This window comes from Suncus etruscus, chromosome 12 (assembly GCF_024139225.1).
Source record: "Suncus etruscus isolate mSunEtr1 chromosome 12, mSunEtr1.pri.cur, whole genome shotgun sequence".
Classification (NCBI taxonomy): Eukaryota; Metazoa; Chordata; class Mammalia; order Eulipotyphla; family Soricidae; genus Suncus; species Suncus etruscus.
Window position 1 is genome coordinate 80,459,822 of NC_064859.1, and position 22,140 is coordinate 80,481,961.

At 36.6% G+C, this 22,140-nt stretch overlaps 1 protein-coding gene across 1 annotated transcript in view; it reads right to left on the bottom strand.

Moving 5' to 3' along the window:
• The window catches only part of NBAS (NBAS subunit of NRZ tethering complex), a 384,560-nt gene that overhangs the window by 248,511 nt on the left and 113,909 nt on the right, over window positions 1–22,140 (bottom strand). Inside the window, exons 20-21 of the mRNA XM_049784877.1 lie at window positions 21,684–21,788; window positions 21,206–21,342 (exon numbers count right to left, since the gene is read on the bottom strand). Coding sequence (XP_049640834.1) covers window positions 21,206–21,342; window positions 21,684–21,788 — 242 coding nt within the window. The remainder of the gene's footprint in view (window positions 1–21,205; window positions 21,343–21,683; window positions 21,789–22,140) is intronic.

The window sequence follows — 22,140 nt, forward strand, 5'->3', positions numbered from 1 at the left end:
TGGGCATCGCTGAGCCATCGAAAGTGGCACGCAGTTTATGGCTGTCATTATGATTGGTATACAGAATTCCAAATCAGGTCCCAAACATACTATATATAGAGAAATGGATTATACTATATTTTAAAAAGCACCAAATTTTGTTTTTTTTTAGTCAACAGAATTGTAATATAATGTTCTAGTAAGTCATGTACCAAAACTACATTTTATGAGATTCTTTCTTCCACATTTAATTTGGGGTGGGGAGATAGGGGAGTGAGGGAGGTTTAATTTGGGGTGGGGAGTGAGGGAAGGATAAAAGTCCCAAACATAAGGCTGTACACAAAAGTAACCCACAGCATCAACTTTAGAAAACTATTTTTAAGACTATATCATGGTCAGAGTAATAGTACTGGGGCAGGGTGTTTACACTGCATGTGGCTCACCTAGATTAGATTCCTGAACATACAGCTAGGAGTAAACACTGAACACTGTTGGGTATGTACCTTCCCACAAAAAAAGAAAGACTGTAGTACTAAGAGCTAGAGAGACAGTACAGGGGTTAAGGCATTTGCCCCACATATGACCAAGCAGGTTCGATTTTCAGCACTGTATATGGCTTCCCAAGTACTGTCAGGAGTAATAACAGACCCAGAAGTAAAACCTGAAGCACTGTTAGGTTTTACAAAAGTCCCATGTGGAACTCTGATTGAGATCAAAGCTGCTCACAGGAGTAGTAACCAATGAGACTGCCTCTGTAGTAGGGAAGCCAAATACAAAACTCATGTGTGAATGAAAAAGTAGACTCTATCTTCCTGGATAACAAGACAGTGAATAAAAGGCACACTTCCTTTATATTAGGCCATAAAAAGATATCAAAACTAAAAGGGTAAAACAAGATTACTAGGAGAACAAAGGCAGTGAAAAAGGGGCTAAGTGCAGGATAATAAGAATTAATGTGCATGGAAAGGAGGAGGATGCAGAGAAGCATATATTGAAGATAGGAAGGAAGAGTATCTGGTGAAATGTTTTATCCTAGACAAGCACTTGATAAATAAATAATGAAGAGGGCCAGAGTGATGGCACAGCGGTAGGGCGTTTGCCTTGCACATGGCTGATCCAGGACTGACCTTGACTCGATCACCAGTGTCCCATATGGTCTCCCAAGCTAGGAGTAATTTCTGAGTGCATAGACAAGAGTAACCCCTGAGCATCACCAGATGTGGCTGAAAAACAACACAAAAGCAAACAAACAAAAAAATAATGAAGAGTTCTAAACCCAATGCCTGCTATGTGCCAAAGAGAAGTTTTCATTCATCTGAGTTCACATTTTAATTTCTGAGCACACAGATGATCATTTAGCATGGGTGCCATAATCACAGTATTTCATTTGCTATCCAAGTGAAAAACTCTAATTTTCTTCCATGCCAATAACTAATATTTTAGCATAGGGCACTGAAATGAAAAGTAAAAAGATGAGTGTTTGGATATAATAATGATTATAATACCCTCCCAAAGTAAGAATAAATTACAGCAATAAACTGAGAAACAAGGAAAAAAACAAATAAACCTCACAAACTATTACTGACTTTCTAATTAAAGCAGACACGGTTCCATAAGCCACACAAAATGTTTTCCAAAATAATTTAAGAAAACAATAATGTATTACAAGTTGACAGCCATATTTTCAATACAAAGCAGTACATTACAAGAGTTATTACTAAAATGGTTAGCTATGATGTGGGCCCCTCAAAAAAATCATTCCTGGCATTTAGAGACTAGAAAGGTGTAAAGATATGTTAAGCCTCAGTGAACAGGAATGGTCAGAAAACCTACCAGCTTCTATCAAAATAAATATTGAAGACAAGTTCTACCCAAAGGTCATACCAAAAGGTAAGCTTTAACAGGCTCAGCTTAATTTTTTTTTTTTTTGCTGCATTTTTCAAGGCACAGCACAACTGTTTTTAAAAGTTTTGCCTACCACAGACACAGTAAACAGTGTGTTAGCCATAATCAACAACAACCATCTTGAAAACTTTTGACTTACAATGGCTCAGACTATATAAAATGCTTTTAACATACTAATACCTGACTCAGTCCCACTAAACTAATGCAATGTGTTCAGCACATGATAATGAGAAAACCGAGGTCTAAGTTAATTCTCTTTCCTCAAGAATGGCAGGCAGAATTGGAACACAACCAAAATGCAAAACTTATGTGATAAACTAGCATTCCTCCAGGGAGAACACAGTAGATACAATCTAATCTCCAACCCCAGATCCACATTTTTTCCTATCGTTTCCCTGCTTATACATAGAGTCACTAAGCTGTAACTGTGGAGCATTTGCTTTGCATGTGAGAGATCTAAATTCAATCCCTGGCACTGTTTTGGAGGCAGGGGTGAGGTGGAAAGGGAATTGATCTACTAATATGGAGAGAGAATTCAAAGGACAGGGATAAATTCATTCCATGCTGAAACACAGTCTATCCTCCATATCACATGGTGCTCCAAGTACCATCAAATCCCACCAGGAGAAGAAAGTTATGTGGTTCTCTTTGTGCATAGTTAAGTAGTGAGTCATTTGAGTCTTCCCAAAATTTATTATAGCTAAGCCAGTAAGAACAGTGATTTATAGGTATATTCGAAGTACACACCTTAAGCTAAGAAATAAAACCAGTCTCAGTAGCAATAGATACTAGTCTAACAAAACTAACTTCTACCAAACATGGCTTAATCTTTGGTTTCATCCCTTTGTACTATGTCTTATCTTTCATAAAATTTTTACAAAGCAAATTGCTCAAAAATTTAGGAGTTTAAAATATTTGATTTGCTATTAAAACACCAAAAGTTCTTTATCAAGCTTCAAATTGTAACATTTAAAAAACACAGCATCCACCCCAACCAGAATATAAATTCCTTGAGGGCAGAATAAATGTTTTCGACAGTGATAGCCTCTAAAATAGTGCCTGACATTTAGCAGACTCTAAAATAATGTGTCAGCTGAATGAATTACTTGACAGCACAACAAAGATTGTGCTTAAATAATCTCCTAAGTATCACAAAAATTCTAAATTAAAACAGAAATAAAAGGAAAAAAATGTGATTATTAAAAAAAAAATAGGACCAAGGGAGAGATTGTAAGGATATTGGTACCCTGATGGTGGGTGACTTGCAGAAGCATCAGAACATGAATATTAAACTAATGTAAACTATGACCCCACAATAAAAATATTTATTTCAGATCTAAGATTCAGAACAAGAATGCTTTTCATCTGTACATTATGATGCTGACAAAAAGGAAAGATACACTAATAATAGTATATGCCTAGATAATTGAATGCAAGTATACTTCAGGGTGGAAAAAGGCTTCAAAATAGAAACCTGATATCTGACAATTCTTTACACTTTAAAGTAATCCAGAGCCAGAGAGATAAAAAAAAAAAAAGAAGGTAAGGCCATTTGTCTTGCATGCAGTTGACCTGGATTTAACCCTGAGTGACCCATATCGTCCCTAGAGCACAACGAAAAGTATTCCCGAGTGCAGAGCCAGGAATATCCCGAGCTTCACTGGGTGTGAACCAAAATCAAACAATTAAAAATGCATTAATCTGTTATTATCTTTTTGAAATTCACAAACTTTAGTAATGTATTCTTTTATAAGGTAAGTGAAATTATAGGATGCTTAGAAGAAATTTTAATTATATTCATAATAAGTAGCTGTTTAATTATATTCCTAAGAACTATCTGTTATATAATCACTAAGTAAGGTAAAACTATGTTTCCAAAGAAAAACATAAAAAAAATATACATGGTACTTTCTGATGAAACACAGTTTGATTAGCCTTAAAATGTACACTCTGAATTTAAATTTCTATAAAAGCAATACAAAACATTTACATGTACTTTCATTTGTTTGTTTGACCCTTCCCAATTTAAAAAACCCTAAATTTAATGCATCTTCCCTACCTCAAGAAACTAAAAAAAACCAGTAAACAAATTATCTCTTTCACAGAATGGTTGCTTTTTGTTTAGCTTCAGGATTTTTTATATGAGAAAGTTGCTCACTGTTTCATTCCAAACAATAAACTTTGCTGGTTTTGCATGAAGGTAATATTTATATGTCAGCAGGAAAGGAATGAATATAACAAGTCCTATTATGTTCAACTATTCTTTCATCAATGATTTCTCATTCTATATATAATGGTTCACTTCAAAGAAATTTCATCAAGAATAAACTTACAGAAAAATTCTTTTGTGTTCTACCTTAGAAATAAAAGGCTAAAGAGGCAGTGTATTTTTACTAATTGCTACCCTTTATACACTGATTTAAGATATAAAGCCATATACATAATTCTATTATTCAACTTAGAATAAAATGTTCTAGTAAACAAAGAAAAATAATAATAATTTAGATTTGCATGTATAACTACATTGTGTTATCACTAAACAAGTCCGACTGATCTGAATTCAACAGAAAATGCATCTAAAACCTTGTATTGAGAAATTGGGGGCAAGTTTTATAAGGTATCATTCAGTTCTCTTCCAAGCTAGAAGATCAGTTTTATTAATAAATGATTTAGGAAACTGAACAAAGATAATTAAAACACCATAAAATGTACCCATTTCCTCAGATATAAGTAACGTGGAGCTAACAGAGAAACATCATAAACCCAGGTCTTATATTCTCCTTCACACACCATTGGCTTCATCTCAGGGACCCCATTGATTCTTCTATCTAGTAAATCCTATCATACTATATGCACAAAAGCAAAAAAGGATTACAGCATATGTTCTCTTGAACTCGAATCTGTCATAATTAAATGTGCACTTAGAAGTCTCACTTTAGTTAGAACTTTTACTATAGCCAGCATTGTAAACAATGCTGTGTAAACAAGCCAGTTAAATCAGCCTGTGCTTCCATTTCCTTACTACTGAAAAGTGAACAGTAACAGTGTTATCCTCATTTAAATTAAAAAAATAAAATTAATTAGTACATATGAAGTTTTCAGAATAGTATATGGAAGTAATATTAATTATCATAAAAAGCATCATTATTAACTACTTCAAACATTTTTTTAAAAAGTGAAATGGGAGTCCGGTGAGGTGGCTCTAGAGGTAAGGTGTCTGCCTTGCAAGCGCTAGCCAAGGAAGGACCGTGGTTCGATCCCCCTGCGTCCCATATGGTCCCCCCCCCAAGCCAGGGGCAATTTCTGAGCACTTAGCCAGGAGTAACCCCTGAGCATCAAACGGGTGTGGCCCGAAAAACAAAAATAAATAAATAAATAAAGTGAAATAGGGGCTGGAGCAGTGTCTCAAGTAGTAAGGCATCTGCCTTGCATGCGCTAGCCTAGGACGGACCATGGTTCTATCCCCCTGTGTCCCATAAGTCAGATAACCCAAGCCAGGAGCTATTTCTCAGCGCATAACCAGGAATAAGCCCTGAGCGTCACTGGGTGAGGGTGAAACCCCTTCCCCCCCAAAAAAATGAAATACAAGATACACATATAGCTGACTGACATTTCAAAATCTACTTTATGATAAGTAGTAGTGCCATATTAATAAACATATCAATTATTATATTTACAAACATCTAAAAACTGAATAAACTTCACTAACATCAGCCTGAGTATGTGGCACCTGGCCAATGCAATGAATAGTATAAGAAAATGTGATGAGCTGATTTGTAAAGGAAAAATAAACCAATCCCACAAGGCGTTAGCTCTCTCCCTAAGCTTAAAACCAAGTTGGAAAAAACTATTTGATTATTTCAAAGATAATCTAGCTGTCATAATCATTACAATTATAAAAACCACAAATTCCAATGAAGAATTGTCTAGAAAAAGTTAAAAAAAATTAAGAAAGGGTGCTCTTTGAGGGGCCGGGAAGGTGGCGCTAGAAGTAAGGTGTCTACCTTGCAAGCGCTAGCATAGGACGGACCGCAGTTCGATCCCCTGGCGTCCCATATGGTCCCCCAAGCCAGGGGCGATTTCTGAGCGCATAGCCAGGAGTAACCCCTGAGCATCACACGGGTGTGGCCAAAAAAAAAAAAAAGGTGCTCTTTGTAAATGTTTTGAATGTCAACATACAAAAGGGGACAACAAGAAAGATGTCCATAATATGAAAACGGTCCACTATTTCACTACCAGACGCATTTGCCCCTGACACAGACAATCCTAAATTTAAAGAGAAAACATTGAAGGTCCTCAGATACTAAAAGCTTTGAGTTCTAAGAGTCAAATAGAACTGAGTAGTGTACTGGCAAGATACAAAACTACAAGTGCACAATGCCAAAAGGCAAACAGTATGAGAGAAATAAAGTCATTTCATGGCCTAATCTGTTCTTCATACTGACACAGAACAATTTGAGGGAATAAGAGCAAAGGCCTTAATCTGTATTACCTAAAAACAAGACTGACAAATCTCCTCTAGCCTATCAATAGATTATAAACCCTGACCCTACATAATGCTGAAATGCAAGCAAAAATTGGAGAAAGTCATCTGGCATTTCTTTCATTTATCCTTTATTTATTTATTTGGTTTTTGGTCACTCCAGGCCATGATCGGGGATTACTCCTGACTCTAAGCTCAGAAATCGCTCCTGAAAGGCTCAGGGACCATACGGGATGCCAGCCACTGACCATCTGCATGCAAGGTAAATGGCTTACCTCCATGCAATCTCTCCGGCCCCTGAGTGCTTTTTTTTTTTTTTTTTTTTTTTGAGACCATTGTGAATTACAAGTTCTTCATTGTTGGATTTCAAGCATAATGACAGTTTATTAGGGCTATTCTCACCACTTCCTGCAAGTTACCAGTGTGCATCCCATACCTCCACCCTTAGCTCCCTGGCCTGCAGAATAGCAGTTTAGATTATTATAGTTTGGGTCTCTTCTATTGTCATTGACTTTGGCTTGGATATTTAGTTCTGACCTTTATTTTTACCCTCAACCAATGCACCTGATATCACTTGGTCCCTGGGCCCCATTTTTCTTTTCTTTTCTTTTCTTTCCTTTCTTTCTTTCTTTTTCTCTCTTTCTTTCTCTCCCTCCCTCCCTTCCTTCCTTTTTTCTTTTTCTCTTTCTTTCCTTCCTTCCTCCCTCCCTACTTCCTTTCATCTTTCTTCCTTTCTTCCTTCCTTCTTTGCTTCTTTCTTTCTTCCTTCCTTTTTGCTTTCTCTTTCCTTTTTCTTTTTTTCTCTCTCACACACACATTTCCCTAGTTTCTCTCTCTCTCTCTCTCTCTCTCTCTCTCTCTCTCTCTCTTTCTCTCTCTCTCACACACACACACACACACACTAATTTCCCTAGAGAGTTTTTAGTTGTATTTTCTTAAGTTTCTAATATATACTTTCTCCCAAACAAAAACAAATATTGTCTTCACTTCTCATATATACTTCTTTGGATACACCACAACTCCTGTTTTAGATCTATACAGTTATGATATATGAATTTTATATGTGTATAAATAATCTCATTTAATCGTCATGTATTCCATATTATTCATTAAAAATATCAATTTGCCAGTCAGAAAACGACTTCAGCTCAAAAAGTATTACTAATTCACAGAGTGAATGACTATTTTAATGATCAATAAAAAGAGATCACTAATAGTCTCTTAGTTCTAAAATCAAAGTCGTTAAGTAGAAACAATTTTAAAAGTTCTTAACAGTTCTTAGGTTTAATAACTTAAAATTTATCCAAATTACAGATAAAGCTGACAATTTATGATGAAAGTGATATAGCTAAAACTATATATAACTTTTTTTTTTTTTTTTTTTTTTTTTTTGTGGTTTTTGGGTCACACCCGGCAGTGCTCAGGGGTTATTCCTGGCTCCAGGCTCAGAAGTTGCTCCTGGCAGGCACGGGAGGACCATATATGGGACGCCGGGATTCGAACCGATGACCTCCTGCATGAGAGGCAAACGCCTTACCTCCATGCTATCTCTCCGGCCCCATAAAACTATATATAACTTTTATAACTATCCCACTGCTAATATAATTACTATTATATGTGTCTTTCAGAATAGGATACATTATACCCTCAGAACCTTACATTTATATAAAAGAACTGCTGAAAAATAATTAAATCAACTACTTAATTCATAAGCTCCCTTAAAAATGCAAAGGTATTTTATGTATACATCAGAAAAATCTTGAAAGGAAAAAATACTTTAGATACCAACTTGTGTAATGTCAATAAAAAGAAAAAATGTATAGTACTTTAACCTCATCAAAATGGATAGAAAAGAACCATGCCTTGTGGCATACATATTTATAATGCTGTCTTAAATTGTGTCAATCAATGTAGTACTCATTTAGTGATAGCAAAAAACTTGAATCCTGTGATGTTCCCAGGTCAAGTTCCCAAATTTCCTGCCACACTGCTAAAATATGCATGTATTTCTGTGCTTCTATCACTGTGCTGAATTTCAATCACTGATGTGTGGTGCTCCTTCAGTCACATTACACTGTGGATCGGGATCCCAGATAGGGTCATATAACTGAATATGGGAACTAATGAAAACCTGCCTACAGTAAAAGGTTTCTCAATCTCAATGACAAAAAATAATTACACTAACTCAAAATCAAATGTATAATGAACCTAGTATGTTTCTAGCAGCATTCACTCATGTTATGTTTCTTGACTAAAAAGAGGTTCTGAGTGGAACAAGTTTAGAAAGCTCTGCTTAGAGGACAGAAAACCTCATATCTTGTACATGTAAGGGGTGCACTGTTCCCAGATGATGCAGGCTCTGGCACCACACAGCCTCCAGAATATTGGCAGGAGTAGCTCTGAAGGCTCCTGGACATCATAGGGTGTGATCCTGAAGAACCTTGAGCATCATGGAATGTAGTCCTGAAGGCCCCTGAGTATTGTGAGGTGTGGCCATGCAGGCCCCTAAGTGCCACCAATTGACCTGCAGACCCCAAAGAGCACATAATCAGATTGTGGCACTGAATCAGAAGCCAGGTTGCTCAAGTATCTCCAGGAGTGGTGCAATGCCAGGATTTAATTTAAATCTCACTAACCATGTACTGATTGAAAGAACAATGGATGGATGAGTGAAGATGAATAAATGAGTAAAGAATCAAAGACTATTCCCCATGCACAGGAAAATTTACAACTCAAAATGAATATACTTTTAGCTAAAGATTCAGAAAATGTGGCTAAGTTGCATTCAAAATTGAAAATCCCTAAAGTGGCCTGTCAAACTGCGTATCTGACACCCATGCCTCAGCATCAAGGCAACACTGAACACTACTAGTTGACTGGATAGTGAAGCACATAAGGTCACAAAAAGAGATGGAAGGTCTAAAACTTGTAATAAACAGGAAAATACCAAAGATGTTTTTTCTGAGATGTGTTTATGCAAGTATCTTCCCAGTTTTTTAAGAGTTCTTTTGGTCTAGGCCAAATTTACTGCACATACATACATAGTCATGAATTTAAAAAAATGTCAATTGTACAGACTACAGTTAGGCCCACAATGGTGTAGGCATCTGGCATAAAATAATTCTAATAACCTATTGCTGACAAGTCAAAAATCTAAACTAAAGTTGTAGAAAGAGAAATAAAAAACATTGACAAATTTGAAGGGGTGGGTCTCAGATAGTAACACAGATTCTAAATGCATAATCAATTCTCACTCTTCGAATAAGAAAAGGAAGTTCAGGAAGTGGTGAGTAAATTGACTTAGAGGGAGGGGCATTTCTCCAGATTATCCACATAAAAGTTCAAATCAAATAAGGATCTGAATACTTGCATTGCTAGACCCACTGTTTATAATTTACAGATTAAAAATGCACAGATTACTTTTATTCATTATAAATTTAGAAATATTTTAGATACACTGCAGAGCATTTTTTTTTCAGTTTTTTACAATGTGTTTAAATAAATCATTACATTATGAGAAAGAAGAAAGTTATGTTATATAACGATCAGAAGAAGTTAAAAATCATGAATGTCTGGATTAAAAAAAAAACGTTAAGCGGGGCCGGAGCAGTGGCACAAGTCGTAGGGCATCTGCCGTGCATGTGCTAACTTAAGACAAACCGCGGCTCGATCCCCTGGCACCCCATATGGTTCCCCAGGCCAGGAACGATTTCTGAGTACATAGCCAGGAGTAACACCTGAATGTCACTGGGTGTGGCCCAAAAAGCAAAAAAAAAAAAAAAAAAAAAAAAAAAAGTTAAGTATGCAAAAATAGGTAGAAGGAAACAAGAGTCAGCCAGAAAGATAAAACAGTGGGTAAGCTGCCTTGCATGCTTTTGACTAAATTTTGATTTCAGCACCACAGTCCCCTGAGAAGTGCCAGAAATAATCCCTCAGGAGAGCCAGGTGTAAATCCTGAGCACCCTCCATCTCCCCAAGAAATAGAAGAAAATAATGGCCACAATCAGGAGAAAGATCAACTTCTTAAAAGAGACTAAGCTTGGGGTCAGAGTGGTGGCGCATGCCATAAGGTGTCTACCTTGTGCGTGGTAGCCTAGGACAGACTGCGGTTCGATTACCCTGGCATCCCATATGGTCCCCCAAGCCAAGAGCAATTTTTGAGCACATAGCCAGGAGTAACCCCTGAGTGTCATCGGGTATGGCCCAAAAACCAACAAAAAAAAAAAAAGAGAGAGACTAAGCAATACCAACACTAATAAAAGGTTAGACACAGGAAATAAAGAAAACCTAAGCAAAATTCCTAACTCCGAAGGAAAACAAAATTCAGTAGCTAAAATAAAAATTGCAATGATAGGGGCCAGAGTGATGGCACACTTGGGAGGGCATTTGCATGTGGCCTTGCACATGGCCAACTGGGGTTCAATCCCCAACATCTCATATGATCCCAGAGCCCAGGAGGAATGGTGTCTGAGTTCAAAGCCAGGAGTAACTCTGAGCACTACTGGGTGTGGCAAAAAAAATAATAATAATTAGTAACTTATTAATAGATACCATAGGAGAGGTGGGTGATATTATAAAGATATAGTAATAAAAACTATCCAAAATGAAACAGGAGTTTCTAACCAAACATTTCTGTGCTCACCAGTAAACCATGCTATCACTTCTCAACGTCATGTGCTTCAGTATCATGACATATGGTCCCATTCCTTTTGTGCCATGAAGTTCTTCCATAAAAACTCAAGTTTTAGGATTACAGGAAAATGATACAGAGGTTAAAATATTCCTTAAATAATGCATCTGCTTTGTCTATAAAATAAGGATTTGATTCTCCATAAAATTTCACATATTAAAAATACAATATTTAAACAAGCTCGCCAATATCAGAAACTGAAAAAAAAGTGTCTCGTGGGGTTATTTATATGTTAATTAAATATAGTGTGATAAAGAGATTTACTGCTGACACAGACAAGTATTTACATATTAATGAAATCTGGAAGGGAAAAGACACTGTGTGTTGAAAAAGAATTACAGAATTATTTCCCTGAGGTAACTCAACCATTGGATGACACTATAATCTATTTAGGGATCACATGTTCTGAAATTATTGGTCAAGCAATTTAAACTTTGGGAGAAAAAAAAATAATGAAAATAAGTCATTTCCATGAAACAAGAGGCTTTTAGGATTATTAGGTAATGCTGTTGCTAGCAACAGATTTCTAAGAGAATGCATTACTTGAAAACAAGTAGAGCCGGTATCAGCACCTACCTGCAGCATCATCATGTTGGCCCCAACCCTGCTAATCCCCAGGATCTGTGGTGTGGGCCACTGAATATAGCAAAAGTCAGGTTCTATCAGCTTCTATGAGGCAAAACATTATCCTGGTACCAGAAACACACATCATCAAAAAAGAAAACTGTATATATCAATATACATTAATATATATGCATATATATGCAAATTCCTTGAAAATTGAAGAGAAGAACCCTGAGGTTTTAAAAAATGAATGGAATAAAGCTTAAAACTTTAGAACAAAAGACGGAAACAGCAGAACTAACAGTAGAAGTGCAACGATACCAAAATTAGCCCATTTATTAGTAGAATACTGTATCAAAGTTTCTAGTTTCAAAGTTTCTTTGAAAGCTTAAATCCAATGGGAAATATCATCAAGAACTTATTGATTATCTTCTCAACAATAGTCTAGAAACATAAAAATTAAATTCAAACTCTCAAGATAAAAACATAGAAATAAAGGAACTAGAGCAAAAGCGCAGTGGTAGGAAGGGCATTTACCTTGCATGCAGCTGACCCAGTATGGACCTCAGTTTGAGCCCCAATGTCCCATATGGTCCTCCAAGCCCCGAGTGATTTCTGAATGCACAGCCAGGAGTAAACCCCTGAGCATCACCAGGTGTGGCCCACCCCCCCAAAAAAATAATAATAATAATAAAAGAAATAAAATTAAAAAAGTAGAGAAAAATAAGTTGTATTAATTTTAAATAAAATCAGAAATCTGAACTGTATTTAAGGCACATTAATAAACACGCAATAAGTTTTACATACACTAAAAACATAGATCAATTTAAATTGTTTTTTAAATAATTATCTATTTCAGGACATAATTCACTCAGGCCTCTCAAACATCTCATCCTGACAGCAAGATAATAAGTTCCATATCTACTTATCTCATGGATAAATATAAGAATCATTTAAGGAACATGAAGTTGGTTTGTGGGTTTTATTTTAATCTTCCATCTCAATCATAAAATTATTAAAAAGAATAATTAATACATCTATACATCCTCATGATTTTGGTAGTTGTCAAATATACTTCCTAAAACGCATAAAAATCTCCCTGAAATAATCTGTCTCTACCTTCTTAATTAAAGATACAAGCCAATATTCATTTTGATGCTTTAGCAATAAATAAGAACAACTTGAGTCAAGATAGAACATGAGTCAGAAGTGTCAGAAGTGTCAGTGTCAGGAGACACAGAAGAAGACACTGTCAGAAGACGCACAACCCAATCTCCAGCCCCAGATCTACTTCGATGTAGGCAAAACTCTTAGGTTTTTCTTCCCTATACAAACCTTTGGAAACTATTTCCCACTTTGTAAACTACTTGCTATACTCCTATTTACTGACTGTGAGCAGTGAAGGCCAAATACTTATTCCAAGTTGAAAATGCAAACCAATTTATTGTTCTTTGCTCACAGCAGCTCAGAAATAAACTGCACATATGAGAACTGAATTTTGATTAGAGAGAGAATCAACTTTTCCATTTTAAAGGGAAAAGAAACACTTTTATGCTTCCCTAGAGAATAAAGAAAACGTGAATGCAATGCCCCATCTCTCTATAATTACACCATCACTCAGTCTTCCATTTAGATATTTCATTATATCAATAAAAACATGCTCAGCTAAAAAAAAATTGCTTTAGAGGGAAGCTGTGGAAGTGGCTCAAAGGTCTAAAGCCCCTGCTCTATGGTGAAACACCAGATTCCATCTCTATTATGATCCCATCACCTGACCAATGTCGAGAGAGAAACCCCTGGCAAAGGTGTAACCCAAAAAGAACAATGGAAATGGTGCTATTTACAAAGAAAAGAGACAATTCAAAGAACTGGAGCTCCTGATTTTCATGGGAGACCCTTGTTCCCTGAACACTGCCTTGGAGCACCCTCAGAAAATAACATTTTAAAGTTTACAGTGAAAAAAGCAAATCTTTTGTTGTTGTTATTGCTGTTTGTTTGTTTGTTTTGGTACTATACTTAGAAGTATTCAGAGCTTAATCCTGGATCTGCACTCAGAAGTCATTTCTAATGGGTCCAAGGGAAATATAGAAGATGCCAAGAAACAAACACTGGTCAGCTGCATCAAGGCAAGTACCCTACCTACTGCTCTAGCTCTCTGGCCCCAAAAAAAGTAAATCTATTTTTCTTTGACATTTTATTTCATTTTATAAATTCTTTAATTAAATCACTATTGCGTACAAAGAGTTAAAGTTGTTCATGATTGACTTTCAGTCATACAATGTATAACACCCTTTACCAGTGCGTATTTCCCTGCCACCAATGTCCCTAGTTTTCTTCCTGCCCTCCCTTCTGTCCTCTCCCCCACCTGATTTTGTGGCAGACATTTCTCCCCTCCCTTCCCACTTTTTTTCTCTCCCCTTTTCTCTCTCCCTCTCACCTATCTTTCTCTTTTTTTTACTTTTAGACACTGTGGTTTGCAATATTCTTACCGAAGGGGTATCATGCATATCACTTGATCTCCTTCCAGTTCTTGTCCCAAGGGATCATTTCCAAAGTCACTAAGGTCACATTGGTCTGTTCTCTGCTCTAACTTCATTCTCCTAATATTGTGACAAGCTTCCTATCATGGGCCCATCCACTTGGCATTCATATCTACTGTCTTTGGACATTATCACCATGTTGTCTTTTTTCTAATATGCCACAATCATTCTGTCTGTCCTTCTCCCTCTGACTCATTTCTCTCAGCATATTACTGTCCATATCCATCCATGTATAAGCAATTTTCATGACTACAAATTTTCTGACAACTGCATAATATTCCATTGACAGATTATACTATAGTTTCCTAATCCACTCATCTATTCTCAGGCACTGGGGTTGTTTCCAGATGCTGACTACTATCAATAGTAATGTAATGAGCCTAAGAGTGCAGAGGACTTTGCTGCAAGACAAATAAATCTTCTATTTTCCTTTTTTGTTTTGTTTTGGTTTTGGTTTTTGGGCCACAACAAGTGGTGCTCAAGGGTCACTCATGACTCTGCACTCAGAAATCTCTCCTGGCAAATCAGGAAATCATATGGTATGCAAGGGATTGAGCTTGGGTCTGTCCCGGGTCAGCAGCATGCAAGGCAAAAGCCCTACTGCTGTGCTATCACTCTGAACCGAAGACAAGCAAATCTTTATGAACAAAACTAGGATACTTAAAACTGAAAGAAAAAGGATGTTAACAGTCGGGGCCGGGCGGTGGCGCTAGAGGTAAGGTGCCTGCCTTGCCAACGCTAGCCTAGGACGGACCGTGGTTCGATCCCCCGGCGTCCCATATGGTCCCCCAAGCCAGGAACAACTTCTGAGCACATAGCCAGAAGTAACCCCTGAGCGTTACCGGGTGTGGTCCAAAAACCAAAAAAAAAAAAAAAAAAAAAGGATGTTAATAGTTATTAAAAATTCTACACATTTATTCATTTCTAATTAATAGCCACAATCTAGTGTTTGTGTAAGTGCCCAGGTGAGCAACAACAATATCAGCAGAGGAAAGAAAAGTGTGAGTAATTATAATTCTAAAACCATCGAAAAATAAAGAAATGTGTTTACAGTAAAAAGTGGAAACATGAAAGATAGCTGATAAGCCACTCTGAGTCTTACTGATTTGTAAATTAATTCACCAAAGGGATCATGGCCTTCAGAACATTAAGCTAAGAGGCAAACTGAGCTATAGTACAGTGGGAAAGGTTTTTGCCTTGCATGTGGCTGAGCCAGGGTTGATCTCAGCATCCCATATGGTCCCCCAAGTCTGCCACAAGTGATCCCTGAGCACAGAGCTAGAAGTAACCCTTGAGATTGGCCAGGTGTTGCCCCAAAACAAACAATAAAAATAATATATAGTAAAATTTAGAGAGAAAGAAAAATGGTAGGTGGTAGTTGGCAGGGATTAGAATGCAAAGAAAATGAAGGTGTTGCTAGATAAATATAGTTTTTTCCCCAAGATCAAAAAAGATGGTGAAATTGGATGTAAATAAAATGAATGTCCCTAACACTGCTAAACAGTAGAATAAAAAATGTTTTAAGATGTAAAATTTTATGCTATATATATTTAAACGTTTTTTTTTTTGGGGGGGGGGGCCACACCCGGTGGTGCTCAGAGGTTACTCCTGGCTATCTACTCAGAAAAAGCCCCTGGCAGGCATGGGAGACCATATGGAACACCAGGATTTGAACCAATGACCTTCTGCATGAAAGGCAAAAGCCTTACCTCCATGCTATCTCTCCGGCCCCATATTTAAACAGTTTTAACTAAAGTTCACTGTTCTGTGACTAAATGATCCTAAAGTCTGTTATGTTTAATGTAACAATATACAAAATATATATACACATATATATTTCATACACACATATTTTACATATGCATATATAGAGATGATATATGGATATATAGATGAGTCAAATATATGAGCAAAATTTTATTATTGAAGAGTTATAGAAGAGAACTACTATATAATTTTATTTATGACCTAAATCAGCAAAGGCATTTTCTTTCCTGAAAGCTTCAAAGAAATGCTTTAGATTGTGTTTTGTTTGCTCTGTCACACTGGTCCCCAAGATTTTCAAATAATCACCATGTGCTCATTTGACACTTACTTAACATCATTGTATACAAAACCCCCTATACAGAGCACTTACTATATCTAGGTCTGAAAAAATAATTTGTCAAAGGATAAAAATCAACCTCAGAAAAATATTCCCAGATTGTCTACCCCAGACAAATCTATTAGTAAAAAGGTCAAAAACCATTTTCCTGGGGCCAGATAGAAAGCACAGCGGTAAGGCGTTTGCTTTAAGCGCAGAAGGATGGTGGTTTGAATCCCGGCATCCCAAATAGTCCCCCGAACCTGCTAGGAGCGATTTCTGAGCATGGAGCCAGGAGTAACCCCTGAGCACTGCCAGGTGTGACCCAAAAACCAAAAAAAAAAAAAAAAAAAGAAGAAGAAGAAAAGGAAAAAAAAAAAGAAAAACCTTTTCCAAGTCACACTCCCAAATGAAAAACAGTAAAGAGTAAATTCCATCACTCTGGATTCTTGTCATAGGAGACAGAGAGTACAAAGGTACAAAAACAAAACAAAACAAAAAAAAAAAAAAAAAAAAACAAGAATAAGTGAGTGTAGGTTAGCAAAGGAATAAATACCACAGAAAAATGTTTACATATCCAGAGCACTTTGTGAAACAACTGAAAGGAACATTTCCACTAGTTGATTTATCTCAAAATTTTCTATATTTGTTTGCAGGGTTGTTTAAACTAAGGCAGTTTTTAAAAGCACTTTATCTAGTCTAGAACATTAGCATATTTACATATGGGACTAGACTAGGGACCTAAGATTAGGTTGATTTCATATATGCCTTTTAAACAACTGCAGACAAACTTTTTCATTCAGTAACTGTTTTTCACCTGACCATTAAGTCATAAAAATTGTTGCAGAAGTAAATGTAAAGAATGATTAATATATGTCAACTAATAATTCATATAATCACAAACTAAAAAAGGAGACTGAAACATCAAAAAACACTTTGTGATTCATACAAGTACAGTCCATCAGCACGTTAAAGTATGCTGTTCATAGTCAACTTTCAAGCATCAAATAATCTAAACTTAGATATTCACAAGCAAATAAAGTGCCAGGTTGCTATAGTAACAGCTTTTCTGGGATGATGAAAAGAATGAGGTGTGCCAGATACTTTCTTTCCATCAACGAGTAACCACTTATACAGTAAAGTATTTTAAATATTGCAATGTCCCAAAATGTATCAGATATCATTCAATCCTCCCTTGCTGATTGTAGGGATAATCAGGGAATATAAATATAAGTATAAATTTTCACTATCTATAAAATATATGTCAAAAACTTTGACAGATATTGAATGGCAGCGTTTCTTTTCATATACTGAAAATAAATGATGTCTAAATGCAATGTGATGTCCTAAATTGAATATGGAAACAGAAATAAAAGGTTCTGATAAAGAAGATGATTAAACCCAAATAAATCTGTAGTTTACTTAATAGCACTGTACCATCAGTTCTGCTGTAATGTTCTGAAAATGCAAATTTGTCCCGATAAATTGATGTATTCAGGAACAATGAGTATAACACATATTTTGCGTTTCCTGATATACAATTTCAGTCACAAGAAACTAGGTAAATACAGCAAACTATGCTCACTGAATCAAACCAGGCTGGAAAACAAGTGAACAGACAGCACTCCCTAAAGACCTACCATCACCCTCAAGCACAAAGTGTGAGCAGTCACTCTATATTTAAAATATAAGTATCTATAGCTTATATTTTTCTTTTAAGCTATGAAATAATTCAGAATATTTTAAATTCATATATTGAGTTAATAAAAGAGCTTGTCTTTTTGAAGTCTGAAATATTTCATTATTTTTTATTTTAATTTCCCTTATGATTAGAGATCTTTAGCAACAATTCACATATGCATTGGCCATTTGTATGTCTTCTTTGTGAAAAATATCGAGACCAGTGCTTCTTTATCAATTGAGGCATCATAATCTACAATAATATGAGCGTTCATACTGTAGGTTTCAATGTCACTGTACCACACTGACCACTGGAGAGCCAATATCATTCTGCCATTGTCCCTTCTGGTATGCCCAAACTGCCTCCCTAGGCAACCTCAGTTTCACAGACATAATCTGAAAGCTTATTTTCACTGGCCATTATCTATATCTTTGTTTCATTTCTTCATGACACATGCATAAAATTATGCTTATTTTGTCCTCGTTTTGATTAACTTCAATCAATTTAAACGCCTTCCAGTTTCCTATAAGTTGTATAGAAATGAAAAATTAGATAGCACAGCAGCGTTTGCCTTGCAAGCACCTGATCCAGGACCAAAGGTGGTTAGTTCGAATCCCGGTGTCCCATATGGTCCCCCGTGCCTGCCAGGAGCTATTTCTGAGCAGACAGCCAGGAGTAACCCCTGAGCACTGCCGGGTGTGGCCCAAAAACCAAAAAAAAAAAAAAAAAGAAATGAAAAATTAAATACTAAATACCACTGAAGACTATTCCATTGTATATACATTGTCCATTCCATTGTGTATATCAGAATGTCTTTTGGGGGAGCAATGCTCAAGGTAACTCCTGGGTCAGTACTCAAGAATCACTTGAGTGCTCAGAGGACCATATGTGCTATAGAGATTTGAAACAGGTTTGTAACCACAAAAAAATGCAAATGCAATGCCTTCCCCTCTGTACTATCCCTGTTTTCACACACTGATCTTATCAAATCCACTATTTTATTGTAAGAATGATGTAAAATCAACTTTTAACAACTTTTAAAGCTAAGTGATCTACAACTCCAAGCAAATCAGGTTCAAATATTGGTTACATTTAAATACACAAACTTAAAACAGCAATATATAGGTAGGGTGTGTGCTGGACGGGAGTGATAGTACAGTGGATGGGGTGTTTGCCTTCCACTTGGCCAACCTGGGTTCTATCTAAGCGCCCTATATGGTCTCCCAAAACTGCCAGGAATGATTCCTCAGCATAGAGACTAGACAAAGTCTTAAGCACTGCCAGGTGTAGCAAAAAAAAAAAAAAGTATAAAGAGCAGATATAAATCTATGGTGTGAGAGAGGAAATGGGGAGGCAAATGACCTGATTTCCAATGACATCTGTAACTTGTCAATTCTATGCTGTTCACTGCCATTAGCTAAAGTCTGTAACAATGATTTCCATTCAAAATTCCTATATTTTGTTGTGCAGTTTAAAGCCGGTTTCAACTCTAGCCATTCATCTGTCATTAAAATCATACAATATAAATATGAAAGGCAAGGCATATCAAAGAATCTTTAACTTACTCTTCTTTAAATATCAACAATTTAAAGACTAAAATTTTAAAAGGATGAACCAAGTGATTAATGAACATTTACTGGGAGGCTATTTCACTGACTGTAGAGGGTCTAAAAATCAGCCACTATTGCCACCTACTGCCTAGCAGAAGCTGGCTCCCAGGATCCCTCGGGTCTGAGGCTAAAAAAGCTTTGGGTTATACAGAGACAAACCGTATTTTCTTCATTCTCAATAATCTCTGACTTCTGAAAACCCACCGTGGAGTATGAATGGGACTTAAGGATTCCAACAGTTAGAGGCTATGTCATATTACAGACAAATGTACAAATGGCCTTGAGCTGAAAGGAGAATGAGTCTAACTAGTGACAAAGTGCTACTTTGATTTCCCATTTGTCTCATGACTTGCAATTTTCCAAGGAGAAAAGGCTGTTCTAAAGTGGACTCACACAATCCTGTCTCATCAGAACCTATTTACAACCTAATTGTGTTAGAACTATGCTTTAGGGGGCCCAGAGATGCCAGCCAGCTTCAATTCCCAGTACCATATGGCCTCCCTAGCATCTGCGGTCTGGTCTGTAGACTCTTGAGCACAACTTATGTGGCGTTAGTGGTCCCCAGCAATGTAGGGGAAAGCATCCTTGGGCACGTCACAGAACCACAGGCCCAGCAGATTGAGGATGAAAGGGGCCCCAGGCTCCCAGAGCAGAGATTGGGAGCACCCCCAATCCCATAAAGGAACCATACTCCAATTTTTAAAAAATAAAACCAATTCAAACAAATACTATAATTCTAAATGTGGTTCTTAACAAGAAAAGTGAATATTGAGTACCTAGCAGTAAAATCTGAAGGCTTTCAAAAAAAAAAAAATTCATTAGGTTAGGGCAGGGGTTCTCAAACTTTTTAAACAGGCCAGTTCACTGTCCCTCAGACCATTGGAGGGCCAGATTATAGTTTAAAAAAAAAAAGCTATGAACAAATTTCTATGCACACTGCACATATCTGGTTTTGAAGTTAAAAAAGAAAACAAAATGGAGAAGCCAGAGAGATAGCATAGTGGTAGGCATTTGCCTTGCAAGTGGCTGACCTGGAACAGACCCTGGTTCGAATCCTGGCATCCCATATGATCCCAAGTCTGCCAGGAGCAACTTCTGAGCGAAGAGCCAGGAGTAACCCCTGAGTGCCACTAGCTGTGACCCAAAAACCAAAAAGAAAAAAAAAGGGAAACAAATAGAATATTTAAAATGAAGTATAAGTAAAGTTAAATCAACAAACTTATCAGTATTTCAATGGGAACTATGGGCCTGATTTTGGCAGACCATAGTTCAAGGACCCCTGCCAGAGACCGAGAGGAGGAATGGAGAAACAGAGAAGGGGAGTCAAAGTCTGTGGTACACATCCCACACATGTGCACTACAACTCAGGATGAGCTGGCTTCTAAGCAGGACAGGCAGCGGCAGCAAAAACACCCAGCAGACCAGATAAATATCCTTAGCAGGCAGCATGTGGCCCACAGGCTGTAGTTTGAGGATCCCTGGGTTAGGGTAACTCTGTTAGGCGAGACACATTCTGTCTTCAGAATAATTTGCAAGTCAGTTTGGAAATAACTTTATAATGAGAAACAAAATGATAAGCCAATTAGTTGTTTTCAACATAAGGAAGTCAGCATCAAACAAACAAATGCTACTTAGGAGGAAAGAGAAATCTGGCTAATGTAGTCACATACCAAGCTTCGGGCAACAAAACGGAATATTCATGTGGCGAGGTAGTCTCTGGGAAGTTGGAGAGAATTGCAAGGCGATGAGGAAGCAGGTCAGACCCATGGTAGGTGAACAGAATTTCTAATGCTTTTACATTACTTTCCTGTACAAAAAGACAAGGAGTTAAGTTTTTGTTGCAAACATTAGAAAGAAATTATTGCATGACATTAAAAACTTAAAATGTGCTTTTTAAGTTCTGATACAAAGTACTTGGAAATAACACTGATTTTTTCCTAGTCAATTGAGTTTCTCAAATGAATACTGTAAATATTATTTTTATAACTGATGATGAATAAAAATATTTAAAGTATGATTCTATTTTCTCCAAATGTATTCATGTAACCAAAATAAGATCTTATGATATAAGTGACAACATTAATTACATGGCTTAAAGGCTCAGAAAGTGTTAATAATCATAATTATATTTACAAAAAAAGAAATTACCCGAGCATATGTTCTTGCTGAGAGAACAATATTTTGATTTCTGAACTTCTTGAAAAATTCAGCATCATATCTCTGTTCAGATGAATGAGACACTCCTAGAATCGCCTGTGGGAAACAATGGTCTGGTGAAAAGACTTTTTAACTAGGCTAGCAAAAGAATATTAAAAACCTTTAGAGTAAATTAATTAAACTATTAACTAAAGTATCACATCTGTATTCTTCGCTTTATTTTGAAAGAGACTACATATTAAATACTGTTCACAAAATTCTAGGAGAAAATAAAATAGGCAATAACAGTAAAATTAGAGCAGGACAAACAAAATTCAACATCTGGCAAACATAGGTAAGCAGTTATTTGTGGCTGTTTGTTAGAGGCCCTGGCACATCTGTATTTGAACTCGAGCTCTACTGATGCCAGAGTGACTTATGCCAAATACAAACTGAACCACCTATTCAC